The following is a 16,407-nucleotide window of genomic DNA, read 5'->3' on the forward strand; positions in this document are numbered from 1 at the left end:
ATTGTTAATATATACTTAATGCTACGGCCCAAATGACGGAAACGACGCAACCCGACCAACGCTGCGGGTCTAAATGGGAGCGAACGCCGCCAGGCCCAGCTATGTGGCAACTTGCGTTGCCAAATATAATTGTTACTAGATTCCCGAGTGAAAACCCGGGAAAGACTGGGTTCCAACTGGTAAGAAGGTAACCCAGTCTGGGTTCCCGCTGGAAAGCAGGTAACCGGAAACCCTAATTAGTACATATATCAATATAAATTATGATGATATAGGAGGTAGCCCAGAAGAACCACGCCACTTAGCACCAAAGTGCTACCCCACACCCCACGGCCGCGGATGATGATACGCGTGCCCGCCATGATTGCCTCATAAGAAAGATGTCTTACCTTTATATTTACTTACTTGAAAATTTGGACCAAGGCATGATCGATATCCTTTACGAAAGCTACTATCCCTTTACAACTAAGGTGGATTCCCTCCCACTGGAACCAGGACCGGTCAGTGGCCACTATTCTAGGATGGGGGATAAAAGAGAACTTAGGAAGGTCGCGGAGACGATTGGCTAACCGCCTATTGAGCTTAGATCTACTCTTTTCCACCTTACGTGGGTCGCGTGCGGAATGCCAATACCTTCGTTGTAGGATACCGGAAAAACAGACATGGGTGTTTGGTAGGTGTGCCTGGATCCGCATGATTGACGTCTCCATATCTATGAGGAGCTGGCTGGTCTTCGTGGAGCCCAAGTCATTGGATCCCAAGTGTATAACGACAGCTGAAGGACTGCGCCGCGTTGCCTCCACCTGAGCGTCGATCACCCTGTCCAGGTCGTTCCACCGCAGTCCGCCCCTTGCCAACCACAAAATCTTTTTGTGGGGCACAAGCTCCGGGCGCTGTGGGGACAGCTGTTGCCTCGCCCTTGTCATAAAGCTTGAGCCCACCATCCAGACTGGAACAAATGTACTATAGTAGCATTTGGCAGTTATTAGTTATTTGCCTTTAGTTCTTGTTAACTAACATGAATAATTATGTCACAGGAAGACGTATATACGACTGATAGCATTCAGACTTCCACCTGCCATATTGCTGGATGAGATGTGGTGGTACCCCATTGATAGCTGCCGTTGTTGCTGCCCCGATTCGGAAAGAGTGGGAAGAATAACTTTCAGTACCTATTGAGCTGAGGGCCAAGGCCTTTTTTAGGACCGCTTGGAACTGATACCTGGTTAGCGGTGAATGGTCAAAGTGGATAAATGCTTGGGCGGGGCCAGATGGGCGTACCTTTAAGTATGCCTTAAGGGCAGCCACTGGGCAGGGTGATTTACCTGGTGTCGGCTCTATACCCACTGAATTGCCGTACCCATGTTGGTCACCTTTGGAGTGTGGAAGGTGGATCGTAGCTTTCTCCGGTTCGCCTGATATACTTACGTTATTGATGGAGCAGCCTGGCTGTGACATCTTAGTTTGAACTAGTTCACTTACTCTAAAGAAACCAAAGAAGGCTATACAATAGACAGCTCTGAAAAGGCATACCTCGTATGACGAAGAACAAACCTGTGTGAGATTGTTGATGACCACCTTCAACAGATCCAGAGTAATAGGTTTCCTTGTGTCCTGGCGCCCTCTTGACTTGTACATACCTGTTATTAGTTTAGTAACCAGGAAATGATTGGTACAGTCTTCCATACCTTTAAATTTATGGTTGGCGGATATACCAGCGATATATGTTTTTACTGTGTTGGGAGAATGGTTGGTGACTGACAAATGAGCAATAAAGTTTACGACCTGATCTAGGGGGACTGGCCACGTTTCTGGAAGCTGATGCACCGATCTGAACTGCTTCAGCGCGTTGATGCCTGTCCTGTAAGTCGACCAGGTATTTTCAGACAGTGACTGTAGTAGTAGCCTGTCAACTTCTTGCTTCAGATGTGCCATATGTTGTCTGGAACCGGCGTTGGCGCAGGCTCTGCTTCCGGTGCTACTGCCCGGAAACGATTGAACTGAAACCTCGAGAGTGCATCGGCTATAACATTGGAATTAGTTGCAATGTATTTTGACTTAAACAAAATGTTATAGTTAAGACAAAGGAGGATGAGGCGGCGGAGAAGATTCATCACCCGAGGGGCTTTGGTTGATTGCTTGTTGATGATTGCCACCACTGCCTGGTTGTCACAGTAGAACAGTATTTTCTTGTTCATCAGCTGTGTTCCCCATAGTTGAATGGCGCAGACGATGGGAAACAGCTCCAGAAAGGTCATGTCAAGTGTTGTCCCATCCTTAACCCAATGGTCAGGCCATCTACCGCAGAACCATCTGCCCTGAAGGTAGGCCCCAAAACCTATGCTCCCTGCTGCATCTGTGTAAAGCTGAAGGTGAGAGTTGTCCACCCACAGCTTGTCCTGAAATACTGATACACCATTAAAGTTCGTGAGAAATGTAAGCCACATTTGAAGATCCTGTTTTACCCATTCTGTGATTCGAATATGATGGAAAGGTTGCTTACCTTGGCAGAGGAGGTCGATGAGTCTTCGACAGAATGCTCTACCCATTGGGATGGCCCTACACACAAAATTGAGCTTACCAATGAGTGACTGTAATTCTTTCTTTGTTGCCTTAGAGTTTGATGTGGCGAGTATGTGCTGAATTTGGGCTGTGATTTCACTGATCTTACCTTCCGGTATTCTCACCTGCATAGCTAGCGTGTCTATTTCGAGGCCCAGAAATGTAAGTTGAGACACTGGACCTACTGTTTTATCCTGGGCGATGGGAATACCAAGATGAGTTAGCATTTCTAATGCAGACTGCAAATAGGATTGGCATTGTGTTGTGCCCTGCTGTCCCCCCGTCAGAAAGTCATCAAGGTAATGCATAATCGGTATTGCTGGGATACGCTGACTTATGCATCATTGGAGAAATGAGCTGAAGGTCTCAAAAATAGCACATGATATCGAGCATCCAAATGGTAAGCATTTATCAAAGTAAAATTTACCTTCGAATTGGATACCCAGCAGTTCGAAATCATCCGGGTGCACTGGTATAATTCTGAATGCTGACTTGATGTCGAACTTTGCAAGCAGTGCTCCCTTTCCCAAGTGTTGCACCATCTGTACAGCTTCGTCGAACTTGGCATAAGAGACTGAACATGCTTGCGGATCTATGTGGTCATTAATTGACCCTCCTTTTGGATAAGACAGATGATGAATTAGACGGAAATCATCGACTTTCTCACCTTGGCATTGTTGTGATTCTGCCTGTTTCTTTGGGATTAGACCTACAGGGGATACTTGCAAGTTAACAAAGGGGATAGTGCTAAACGGTCCTGCCATTCTGTTAAGATCCAGTTCTTTTTTAAGCTTTTGTCTAACTATGTCCCTCCTATGTTTATGGGTTGCGGATTGTAAGTTACCTGCTAGCCGACTATGGCGTGTACCTTGGAACTCGAGTTGGAAACCAAATGTAAAACCATCGAGCAAATATTGCGCATCCTCTGCGTTTAACTGAGAATAACGACACAACCATGGTGTTAACTTATCTAGTTTGACGGGAGTAGGAGCCAAAGACCTTACCTCTAGTTCCTCTGGTTGACTGCCTTGGGCCATTAAAGCGTGGGCTTGAGCCATTAAAGCGTGAGCTTGAGCTATTGATTGAGAGGGGGGGTCGTGTGACCCCCTGTCCTCGAAAGCAGGTCGACGCCCCGTGAGCTGTTTCGCCGCACTTACTGCATATGTGGGAGTACGCGCAGCTGTACTTTTTACACCCATGAGGTTTGTTGAATGCGTAGCATAGGTTAAGTACAGGGTCTGAAACACTTGAAGCAGTCAGCTGACCGAATGTACCACCTACCTGTTGACGCCCCGACTGCGGGATCATGTATTTTAGCCATAGCTCACCGTCAAGTTTGTCCCATTGTCGTAGAGGGTCTCTAGCCATCCTATGTCGGAATTGCTGGTCGTATAGACACCAGGCATCCGGTCCACATCTAAGTGCCGCTGAACGGATTGTTTCCATGTACGATAATAGGCTTTGCACTATCCGTAGGCTGAAATGTTTGGCAAGGTATATGTTCATGTAAATATGGAAAGCGGATGTCCAGCTTCCCAGTGTTATTTTCCTCGTTGGCGCTTTGACAGGTTTAAATAGTACCTTACCTGCAGTATCTGTGACCATAGTTAGCGCTTCGCTGTCCTCGGTGCCCGCGTCGTTGGGTAGAAGTGTCCCGATGTCCACATACTCACCTCGCCATACCTTTTCCCTGGTTTGTTGTTTGACGTGTGCATCGATAAACTCTGAGTTGAAGACGAGGGATTCCCCCGACGGACGATTTTCATTGGCTGACGTGTTCGGTAGTGACACGTCACTGTGAGCCTCGATCTGAAAAGGCGGGTTAACCCCACCTGGACCGCACGCATCGAGAGAAAGCGAGGGAATGTCAGCACTGTCGGTGCTACGTTGTTGGCCCATGTTATTGGCCCCCGATTGCCCCAAGAGCGCCCAGATTTGTTGCAGCTGCTGCGCTACTGATGCGGTTTGATTATTATGCAAAACGTGATCAGTTTGTTTGGGCACGGGCGCAGTGGAAGCCAAAATACCAGATGGTATTGACACACGATTATTTATGGAATATTGTAACTCACCGTCCGCTGTAGCGCTTGGCTCGATGGTGATCCCGTTCACCTCTCTTGGGGGTGGGGTGACAACTCGTGCCTGTTTGGCCCCCCTGACCAAGCGATGGTTGATGGCGGCTCTTCTTTTCGCGGGCATGATCTATCAGCGGTTTTGATAGGAGTATGACTAAACGTCAGCGAAGCTATAAGATAGGTCTATCGGCGGTTGCGAGAAAGGTATGACTAAACGTCAGCGAATGTAGTATTGAAGGATGAGATAAAACGTAGAAAGCGGAGAAAGCGGAGAGCGACAATGCGATGTTCCACGGATTGACAGCTGTGCGAAAGTGAAGAGTAGAGACGGTTACGTAATGAAAAAATAAAACAGTGATTACGCCACCACGAGATGGTTACGTAACTTCCGAAGACACGCGCGTGCTATGACGTAGCAGGAAGTAAGTAAAATTGTAAACATAAGATGATATACCTGCAATAAAAACATTTAGTCGCTAGTACTAAATGTAAATATTGTGTTGATGTGTTAAATTTGTCAGACAAGGGATCGTTGGCCGGACAGAAATGTACGGTGACCTTGGTGACCAGTTGTTGGTGCAGATGCTTGATATTATGATTGCTAATATCTAAACAAATATGGTTTTATGCATCGAAGTGCCAAAAAAGATGTCTGTAGTTAAAGACTTACAGTAAACTATGGATATAACAAACTGAAAGGGACCATTAATGTTAGTTTGTTATATCCGACCTTCGTTACACACAATTTCACCATGAGATATCTTTTATGACGTCATGGTACTCAATAAATAACAAGAGTGTGCACTGTACATGTGCAGAATATATCCACTTCAATCACTGTGTTACTATTGTTAATTGAGGGTGTAATTTGAGGACAAGGTGTCAGTACTTGAGAGTAAATCAATTGCCTTCAATTGTTTACTGATGCCTTGAACAGCCTCGCTTGGCCACGGATGATTAGAATGGTGACACGTGAGGAGATCAGCTCTGGGACTAGCAGTTTGTTATACACTTAAACATTATCGTTGACAGAGTACATACGGGACCACAACGTGAGTTTGCTATATCCGTTATTTCGTTATGAGCGTGTTCGTTATATAAAATATATGGCAAATGGCCAGGAGTGAGTGAGTGAGTATGGTTTTACGCCGCTTTTAGCAATATTCCAGCAATATCACGGCGGGGGACACCGGAAATGGTCTTCACACATTGTACCAATGTCGGGAATCGAACCTGGGTCTTCGGCGTGACGAGCGAACTCTTTAACCACTAGGCTACCCGACCGCCCCCAAATGGCCAGGAGCAAATGAACAGTGCATTGTATCTGTCGGTTGTTATGAGTGTGTTCATTATAAACATAGTATACTGTAATTTATAGCATTGATGTTTGGGGATTCTGAACCAGAAAATAACCTTAACATCGGCTAGCTCTAGGAGCTGGGGGGCGCGGTTGGGGAGCCTAGTGGTTACAGCGTTCGCTCGTCACGCTGAAGACCAGGGTTCGATTCCCGACATGGGTACAATGTGTGAAGCCCATTTCTGGTATTTCCCGCCGTGATATTGCTGGAACATTGCTAAAAGCGGCGTAAACCATCTCACTCACTCTAGGAGCTGGCTAGAACAGGGAGTGGGGGTCCATCTGTGACTTGGTCGGATGCGTGTCATATTGTTCCCAAACTGCCTGAAGTTATGCTTACGCTTTCAATTACTGGTTTGTCTGGTCCAGACTTGATTGGTTACAGGCCTCTGAATTTTTATTCAAAGCAGAGCTAAACCCAACCCCGCTCACTCCCCCATCATCACAGAAGTGTGTTGTTAATAGTGATTACATATATGTACAGTGATGTCAAATTAAGTAATTCCGAAGTCAAATTGGATTTTTTTCTTGACAAATGTCAGCAGAAAAAATATTCCCATCTACCCAACTTCCAAATAATGTTCTCGTTGACATTGCTATTTTCTATCCCGATAATGTTGTTGCTGGAGGTGGCATGTTTGTAATCATTACAGAAGCATTATGAGATGTTGGGGACAAACTTGATCTTTGAACATGACTTTAGTTTTTTTAAACATGCCTATTTATAGATGGAGTATATGCATGTACGTCAATTGAGACCATCATTAGTCCAGGACCTTCTTATCCTCATCTGTTAGGCCTCAAAAAACATTCAACACGTCATGGAGCACTGCTAATGTATGTCCCAGAGATTGTTGTCAAAATTAGTCATGCAAATTCATCAACTCAGTTAAAGGAACACTCAGTAGTGAACGGTGGAACGGTTAGGAACATGCCAGGGAAGCTGTTGTGGAAGCATGGACTTCATATACGTGTTTCACTGCACACACAGACATCTGTCGCTGGACACATCAAGAGCACTGTGGCATGATGTCCTATCACATGGGGGCAGACAAATTTGTTACGAGTTTGGTGATTCAATCTTTGCATGTATGATTGATGATACACTACACCTACTCAAATCACAGACAAGTCACAGACACAGACTGTCACTGTCACTGACATAACATAGTCAGACACCTGTGATCCAACACAATCACAGCAACAGTCCGACATAACCACAGCAACATACACACAGACAGTCACTCATATTCACAGTCACATATATACAGATCTCAGTCACACTCACACAGTGTCACTAAGTCACTTCTCTCACCGACAGTCACACTCACACAGTGTCACTAAGTCTCTGGTCTCACTGACATTCACACTCACACAGTCACACTCACACAGTCACACTCACGCAGTCACACTCACACACTCACACAGACACATTCAAACAATTATTCTCACACAGTCACTCACACAGACACACTCACACAGTCACACTCACACAGTCACACTCACAGTCACACTCACACAGACACATTCACACAGTTACTCTCACATAGTCACACTCACACAGTGACACTCACACAGTTACACTCACACAGTCACACTCACACAGACACATTAACACAGTTACTCTCACACAGTCACACTCACACAGGCACACTCACACAGTTACACTCACACAGACACACTCACACAGGCACACTCACACAGTCACACTCACACAGGCACACTCACACAGTCACACTCACACAGTCACACTCACACAGTTACACTCACACAGTCACACTCACACAGTTACACTCACACAGTCACACTCACACAGTCACACTCACACAGTTACTCTCACACAGTCACACTCACACAGTCACACTCACACAGTCACACTCACACAGTCACATGCACACAGTTACACTCACACAGTCACAGTCACACTCACACAGTCACACTCACTCAGTCACACGCACACACTGTCACTCAGTCGCGGCTCCACTGCTCTCAGTCACTGCTCAAGACCGGAGTCGCTGTCCAGCCGTGCTTAAAGTCAGCTGGTGAAAGAACAGGTGGTGTGATCCGATGTCTATTAAAACTTCTATGACTGGCGTCATGGCAATGGGTATCTCTTCAGATTTAATACCCTCTATATATGTAGACCTGGTCCTCTGAGTGCATGAGAACTGACAAGTTGGTATGAATGCTGCCAGCCTGTTATACATATCTGTCAGACATACTGAAGCTGTGGGACTCTAGCTGCCAACGGCTTACGTTAGTCCTTAATACTTGTTGTAGTATTGGTCTCTGGCTTTGGTAAATTGTACGATCTGAGTGGTCTTTATTGAGTATTGCTCAATTACCTTAGTATGGGGTTGTAGCTTAAGTATACCATATATGACCGCGTATAAGCCGAATTTTGAGGACCAGAAATATAATTACAATGTTTTTCATCTTATATCATTGAATATTTCATGTCATGCACATGTCTTGCAGTCCGACTTCGCAGTGTTTTTTGCCTTTCACTTCCTGGTTCAGCTTATCTGTGGGTCATATCATTTTCTTTCATATTTCAATAGTCAAGTTAATACCTCGGCCTATCTACGGGGTCGGCTTATCTGCGGTCATATACGGTAGGATAAAACATGCCTCCGAGGTTTTGATTGAAAATGTAAAACCATGGAAGAGAACCGGTTCAAAACCTAGGTTTGGAAGATGAGCTGGTTACTAGGTTTACTCGAGCCAGTTGGTTTATCCATTTCATTCTCACAGGTGCAAATGTCACCTGAGTTGGGGGGTCAAAATATTGATGTGATTGTACTTGATTGACATGTGCATTGTTTGGGTAGCAATTTAGGATAAGTACTGCATTAAAGTTGCTTGGAAACATGATGGACTAGTTAAGAGCTATGAAACGGGATGAGTATTAGGGGGTTGCGGTTTTGGAATCAAGAAGTATTTGTTGTTCTACAGATGGTTTCTTGAGTTAGCATTTATCTCTGCTGATGAATCTGTACTTTTGAATGTTGTGTTATGTCTTGCTACATACCCTTTACACTTAGCCGAGATAGGCACAACAGGGTTGAGCTCACAATGTCTGACTGGCGTACATAAGACAACGTGACCGTGTTGTGCCGCCAGCACATATGTCTTGTAGTTTACTGCTTTCTTATTTTCTCCATGAGTTGAACTTTTGTTTCAGATGGCCTGCAGTCGACAATGTCATATATTCCTGTATGGTCGCCTTCTGACCTCTCATGGTTGGGGTGACAGTATCTGATTCCCGGATGTTATATTAACTGGTGTTATCCATGACAATGACCCTGACATTGTTTGAATGGGGAATGGCTGATGTTCCAACCAGTCTATGAACACATCACCTCCTATAATGTCCTTACGAAAATCGCCAGTTTTCTTTTTCGCCTCAAAAACTAGCACACACCCATTAAGAAGTCCCATATCATGGGTTGCAGCATTCAAAACAATGACACGATTACCTTTACCTGATGGTCTATGGGTGCTTTTTGTCCATCTGCCAATAGCCACATGTAGTCAGTGGAATGATTCACCAAGGTAAATTATCTGGACGCCCTGACTGTGATAGTTATGAATGGTCGGTGATAATGTGACCTCATAGACAGGATGGAATATTGTCCCCTGAAAAGTGCCGAATCATCGCCACTGGCAGTGTATCGAAATCCCATCTCTTGGAGGGCAATAGTTAGTGCAGTCCAGGAAATATTAATTATATCTTTAATATCCAAATTCTACTACAAGTCACAGTTACCTTCTGCTCATAAAGCTTGTACACCATATTCCTAATCACTCTTTATCAGGGGCGGTCGGGTAGACTAGTGGTTAAAGTGTTCGCTCGTCACACCGAAGACCCGGGTTCAATTCCCGACATGGGTACAATGTGTGAAGCCCATTTCTGGTGTCCCCTGCCGTGATATTGCTGGAATATTGCTAAAAGTGGTGTAAAACCATACTCATTCACTCACTCACTCACTCACTCACTCACTCTTCTATCTAATAGCCTTTTTCATCCCAGTTTTGTTTTTGAGACCACCCTTATACCTGTTTTGTTTTATTTATCATACCGTAGACTTGATGGTATGAATTAGACTAACATCTAGTCTAACATATCGTATAGAAAAAATCAGTTGTTCAATTATCTTAAAAAAAATATAATAAAAGGGAGCCCAGAGACTCTCTTCATTTTCAGAAACTGCTACTGCAGTAATCTAGACTTGCCAAACATTATAGACTTGCATGGGATATATTTGTATCAGGGTCTGTAAGACAGACTAGGTATGAATTGAAAACCCCATAGCTTGCGCAGTTCGGTAATTCACCCCATCTAAATAAATAAATAGTTTCCCTCTATCTCTCTAACGTTTAAAGAACATTTACTAGTACTGACTCTATATCGTGTACCATGACACACATAGTCACACATGGTCACACACAGTCACACATGGTCACACTCACATACAGGCACATAAACATTTACAGCAGTATCAATAATCACAATCACAGCCAAATCATAATGTCCTGAATGTAATGTCAATAGGAAGTTTTGAAACAAGTATAGTGTCGGAATTTTAGAGCATGTATAGTGTTGGAGTTATAGAGCAGGTATAGTGTCGGAGTTATTCAGCAAGTATAGTGTCGAAGTTATTAAGCAAGTATAGTGTCGGAGTTATAGAGCAGGTATAGTGTTGGAGTTATTAAGCAGGTATAGTGTCGGAGTTATAGAGCAAGTATAGTGTCAAAGTTATTGAGCATGCATAGTGTTGGAGTTATAGAGCAGGTATAGTGTCGGAGTTATTGAGCATGCATAGTGTTGGAGTTATACAGCAGGTATAGAGTCGGAGTTATACAGCAGGTATAGTGTTAGAGTTAAAGAGCAGGTATAGTGTAGGAGTTATAGAGCAGGTATAGTGTTGGAGTTATAGAGTAGGTATAGTGTCGGAGTTACAGAGCAGGTATAGTGTTGGAGTTATAGAGCAGGTATAGTGTTAGAGTTAAAGAGCAGGTATAGTGTTGGAGTTATAGAGCATGTATAGTGTTGGTGGAGTTATAGAGCAGGTATAGTGTTAGAGTTATAGAGCAGGTATAGTGTTGGAGTTATAGAGCAGGTATAGTGTCGGGAGTTATAGAGCAGGTATAGTGTTAGAGTTAAAGAGCAGGTATAGTGTTGGAGTTATAGAGCATGTATAGTGTTAGAGTTATAGAGCAGGTATAGTGTTGGAGTTATAGAGCAGGTATAGTGTTAGAGTTATAGAGCAGGTATAGTGTCGGGAGTTATAGAGCAGGTATAGTGTTGGAGTTATAGAGCAGGTATAGTGTTAGAGTTATAGAGCAGGTATAGTGTCGGAGTTTTACAGCAGGTAGAGTAATCGTGGAGTTGTTTAGTGTTGGTAACACGCAGTTTCAAGTCAGCATTTTTTTAACCAAATTGGAAGCAACAGCCAACTTTACCAATAAGGAGAGGGGTGGTGAAGGGGATAGCTTCAGCAGTTGTATCTGTGAGAGTAGCAGTGAGTCTGGACATGTGACGTCTTCAAGTTTCCAGCCAGGAGCTCCACTACATGCCCACACTTCTTTGTTCATCAGATACCCTTTGATGCTGTTTTCACTAAATGACACATTTCCACCCCAGCTGTAAGTTAGATCAGTTTCACTCTGTAAAGAAATTATAATGATTAGGTTTGGTAGGCAGCCAGCTAGACTACTTTAATGACTAAGCAGAGACAGAGGCAGTTTTGTCATTGGGAGAGAGTGGTGTTTGGGCAGTTTTTGTGTGATCACATGCTACTTAATGCTCTGCTTCCAACGACGCTGTGCTGATGTCAGGGTCTGATATGCTTGATTGTTAGCGTTTGATCCAGGTGTATTTGATTTGGTGGATCCTAAGAAATGCACACATATTTATTTTTAAGGTTGGGAATTGTGCATTATAACTACTTCAAAACAGATGTTGTTTTGTTTTTTCTTTAATGCTGCACACTTTGTATTTGAGCAATATGACAGAGGTCTGTATATGATCGACACTGCACCAGGCAAACCAATGATTGATGTCATAAGCATTTGTATGTGCAACTGGGATATGATAACTTGCATCAAACAAGTCAGCGAGCCTGGCCAGCCAATCCCGTAAGTCACCTCTTACAAGCATGAGATCTTCACGGTGTTGTTTATAACAGAGTCATAACAGCTGGCAAAACAGACACCTTATGTAAAACTGTTTGACAGGTATTCTAGAAGTTCGGGAGTTAAAAAGAATACATACAACTTAATTGCATTTTATTGCAATAAAACAGAAGTTGTTAGCCATTCGGTTGTATGTTTCCTTCAGTGAAACATCTGTACACAACTGCTTCAACTTCATGGAAGGAGCATATTGATCATGATTCTACGTCTGTTATCAACAGACGATTTCTCCAACTTAAACATGGTTGATGTATCTCTAAAACTTTGCATTATGACCTACAGTTGCACCAGTTTTACTTGTTATAAAGCACACTGAATATGGCAAGTAAAACCCTGGCTCAAAATCAACTGAACAATGATAGCAGGATGTCATCCTAATGCTTTAATGATTCTGTCTCTGTATCATGGTTTAGTTTTATCAGGGATCCACTTATGTCCCTCTTACCCATGAAAATCCAGGGTAGAATAGGTCTTCAGCAACCCATGCTTGCTGTAAAAGATCACTATGCTTGTCGTAAGAGGTGACTAACGGGATTGGGTGGTCAGGCTCGCTGGCTTGCTTGATGCATCTCATCGATCCCAATTGATCGATACTCATGATGTCAATCACTGGATTGTCAGGTCCAGACTCGACTATTTACAGACCGCCTTCATATAGCTGGAATATTGTTGAGTGCAGTGTTAAACAACAAAAAACAAACTTATGTCTCTTTCTACAGATAACTCCAAGTAATTTTTAAGGACGCATAGAGTTCACTATTGTGTGCAAACTGTACATATTGACTTACTTGTACGTTGATACTGGACAGGATAAAAGCATTACTTGCAGGCTGAATGGTTATTTTTATCTTCAAAAGATTCAAACAGCAAAAAATGTCAAAATAGTTTCAGTGTAGAATTTTTTCACAAATACGTTGGAAGTAAGTTAAGACACTATCAATGCAATTTTGTCCTATAAAGAAAACGATTCGTTGGAATAAGACAACACATGTCATCACAATGAGGGTTTTTTTCAATTCAACTTTGTTTAATTAGTTTTTGAAACTTCTGACCTCAAGAATAGAAAACGGGGGATACAGTAAAACCTGTATTGCAAGGTTTTTGTGCAGCCAACAGGACAAATTGTTTTGATAATAAAGATAATCGAAATTGTTTTGGCTTGAACTGAAGTGCTGAAATTAAAATAGTTCAGGGACGATGAGACAGACTAGGTTGTGTAACTCAAATCTGTGCCTTTAAATCAAAAGTGCTGGGGGACATAGTTTCATATTGTGTTATTATATTCCTTGCTAAGCAATCTCTATAAGGATGGGGGGACACAGGTGGCCCAGTCATCTAAGGCTCAGAAATTTGTTGTGCAGAGTTACATCCTTTGGGCACACCAGAAACCTATGATCATGGGTTCGATTCCCAGTTTCGCCCTAATTATATTTCTAGTTTTGTCAGGGGTTTCATCAAAGTGGAACCTGCATCGCTTCGGGCTTTCCTCCCACATGAAGCTGACATGCCATGATATGATCGGAATACTGTTCAAAGCGGTGTTAAACCCAACTCACTCACTTACTTAGTCCTACGAAATAAATTTCACAGAAAATAGTCTATTGATTGATATTCTTCATATTTCGACTAGGTCAGTTCTTCTGGAAGTATCCATCTCCCTCAACACACACGAGTAAATGGTGATCTAAGGTCATGGTTCGGGTTCAAATCCAAGATTCAAACCAATGCTCTGGGTTTTACCAAAGAGATAAAAGTCTAAGATTTGTGTCACCTCGGCTTGGCCCTCACCTGTAAGGTGTGACTATCACTAAAGTATGCTGTTCAAAGCAGCATTCTGGTGTCTCCAGTCATTATATTGCAAAAAGTGGGGTAAAACTCAACTCACTCTATCACTCAAAGGCCAATATATTCACTGTTGCAAGGGAACTGAAATGGAAGACATGTTAGCTGGGATAGAAAGCTATGCTGACAAAGTTGACTTGCAAGGTTTTCATGATAAAGAGAGGTAAAAACTAAATGTTTGCATTAGGCCTGTGCTTTATTTGAATGAAGGTAATTGAACAAAGCAACAAAAACATGCATTGATATAGTAGTCTCAAACTATTTTCTTTGGTCTCATAAAATATTCATGATGACTAAATTAAAATCTAACCAGCTGCCCAACAAAGGCAGGTGATATATACTTGCTGACAGCAATATCTCATCAATGATAATAGCAAACACTTTGGTTGCTTTTTTTGGTAAAAAAGTTTATTTTTCTTGTCTGCCCTTATTGTGTGTGATGTGTGTTCTTTCTGTTGGGTTTGTGGAAGTTTTATGTCCAGGGAGGTATCAAAATACAGCACTGTGCTTTGAACTGTTTTTGCTGTAGCAGATGTTTGTTTGTTTGTAAGTATCAAGTGATGGCTGGTTCCGGTGATCAAGTTGATATAACATCTATTGCATTGAAAGCTTTTGTCATATTGTTGTTACATTAAATATCCTGGTGCAGACAGAACAAAGCATGTCAACAGCTCACGGCAACTGATGGCATGGCAATATATTGTTGCCACTAAATAAATGAAAGGTCATGCTCCATAGCATTTGTTAGTGTATATATTATACGTAAATACTGGCATATATATCATTTAATATCCTACTCAAAAGAAGTTTAAAACCACCTTATCTTTCATATTGCTGTTAATCGAAAGATAAGACTGTCTAGATATGTCATCATGATCATGTACATCATCTGTTTTCTTGAATCCCTTCATTGTACTATTGGCAATATGGCCATTGATACTGAATAACCTGTGTGTCTATAATGTTCATGTGGGGATGATGTCCCAAGCATGCCATCCGTCTAGTTCGGTTCACTGCTTCAATTCTTCACCTGTTGTTAACTTCGCCCTCAGATGCTCCTCCTAAGCCATCAGACATAGACTGGCTGCTATTCATGGCTACGGTTCGACCAGCGATGTGTTCTCATAGATCGTAAAGCCAATATTCATTCAATGTTCATGATTGGCATAGCCATATTGAACCGCCAATACCAACCCAGGCAACCCAAACAAGTTACACCAGGACACTTGCCTGCCGTCCTGCGGGAGTCGGATCAGGCCAGGGTAGCGCAAACCTATATCATAAGACTCGTAACAGTTATTTTGTAAACATTACATGACGTTTAACCATTTCTCTGACAGATTGGGACTGGATATGCTATTAGTTTGCACCTACTGACATGAATATGATACATTCCACTCTAAACGGAGATATTTTCCACACAACTTAGCTCAGTATATTTAGGTAAGCATAGTTTGAGATAATTAACCCATCTCTGCAGCAGTGAGTACGGTTCTTAAGGAGGCTGGAAATGTAAAGATAGCTGGAATCTATGTAGTTGGTGCGTGAGTCCCTCTGACATTGCCCTATCCCCGTCTAGCTAACGACTTACAACTGATCCATGACACAGAAACAAGTGATTAAACAAGGTTAACATCACATCTATGTAGGCCTTCTAAAACAGGAGTGAGTGGATGAGTGAGTGAGTGAGTGAGTGAGTGAGTGAGAGAGTGATTGGGTGAGTGAGTGAGTGAGTTCTATAAAGTTGCCTCACTTACAATATCTCGAAGAGTCAAACCAGTCCTTGATTTATTGATAGATGAAGACCAAAAAGGTTTAATGTCTGGAAGTTATATTGGTGAGATTACTGGACTAATTTATGACTTGATGGAACATACAGAAACATTTCAAATATGAGGATTACTGCTACTAATTGACTTCGAAAAGTCCTTCGATACAGTTGCCTGGGCGTTCATTGATAAAACATTATGCTTCTTTAATTTTGGATGTTCTATTTGAAGATGGATTACTGTATTTTACGAAGGAATTCAGATGTATTAGTCAGTGGTTATGGATCATGTATCTTCAGTATCTCCAGAGGCTGTCGCCAAGGAGATCCGATTACACCTTATATATTTATTTTGTGTGCTCAAATACCAGGAACAATGATGCAGATATAAAAGGCATACCTTTGGGTAATGTTGAATTCCTCATACAATAGTCTGCAGACGATGCAACTTGTATATTAGATGGAACTAAATGCTGTCTACACTCAGTACTGCCAGTACTTGATTTTCGCACGCTTCTCTGGACTAAAAGCAATCATTCAGAAGACATGGCTTGTTTGGATAGGGTCAAAAACAAGATCAAGAACGAAGCTATGTCCTAAGTGGAAAC

At 42.6% G+C, this 16,407-nt stretch overlaps 3 protein-coding genes across 6 annotated transcripts in view; 1 reads left to right on the plus strand and 2 right to left on the minus strand.

Moving 5' to 3' along the window:
• The window catches only part of LOC139464043 (thrombospondin type-1 domain-containing protein 7A-like), a 402,501-nt gene that overhangs the window by 81,376 nt on the left and 304,718 nt on the right, over positions 1 to 16,407 (plus strand). The window lies entirely within an intron of this gene.
• LOC139463531 (uncharacterized) lies at positions 264 to 4,954 on the minus strand. The gene is made up of 2 exons (XM_071244801.1): positions 4,632 to 4,954; positions 264 to 946 (listed from the first exon to the last, which is right to left on the minus strand). Exons 1-2 carry the CDS (start codon positions 4,756 to 4,758, stop codon positions 399 to 401), a joined length of 675 nt encoding a protein of 224 aa, XP_071100902.1. The 5' UTR covers positions 4,759 to 4,954; the 3' UTR covers positions 264 to 398.
• On the minus strand, positions 942 to 4,458 carry LOC139464114 (uncharacterized). Its single transcript, XM_071245654.1, has 4 exons — positions 4,146 to 4,458; positions 3,564 to 3,715; positions 2,137 to 2,396; positions 942 to 2,020 (listed from the first exon to the last, which is right to left on the minus strand). Exons 1-4 carry the CDS (start codon positions 4,456 to 4,458, stop codon positions 1,024 to 1,026), a joined length of 1,722 nt encoding a protein of 573 aa, XP_071101755.1. The 3' UTR covers positions 942 to 1,023.

The sequence above is a fragment of the Haliotis cracherodii genome, unplaced genomic scaffold (assembly GCF_022045235.1).
Source record: "Haliotis cracherodii isolate W230 unplaced genomic scaffold, xgHalCrac1.p SCAF_16, whole genome shotgun sequence".
Classification (NCBI taxonomy): Eukaryota; Metazoa; Mollusca; class Gastropoda; order Lepetellida; family Haliotidae; genus Haliotis; species Haliotis cracherodii.

Coding starts and splice junctions, on each gene's coding strand:
- LOC139463531 (XM_071244801.1), bottom strand. CDS start 4,758: ATGCCCGCGAAAAGAAGAGCCGCCATCAACCATCGCTTGGTCAGGGGG. Junction 947..4,631: donor GCCAAGCGCTACAGCGGACG/GTGAGTTACAAT, acceptor CATTTGTTCCAG/TCTGGATGGTGGGCTCAAGC.
- LOC139464114 (XM_071245654.1), bottom strand. CDS start 4,458: ATGGGCCAACAACGTAGCACCGACAGTGCTGACATTCCCTCGCTTTCT. Junction 3,716..4,145: donor TATGGTCACAGATACTGCAG/GTAAGGTACTAT, acceptor CCACATATGCAG/TAAGTGCGGCGAAACAGCTC. Junction 2,021..2,136: donor GTGGTGGCAATCATCAACAA/GCAATCAACCAA, acceptor CCAATGTTATAG/CCGATGCACTCTCGAGGTTT.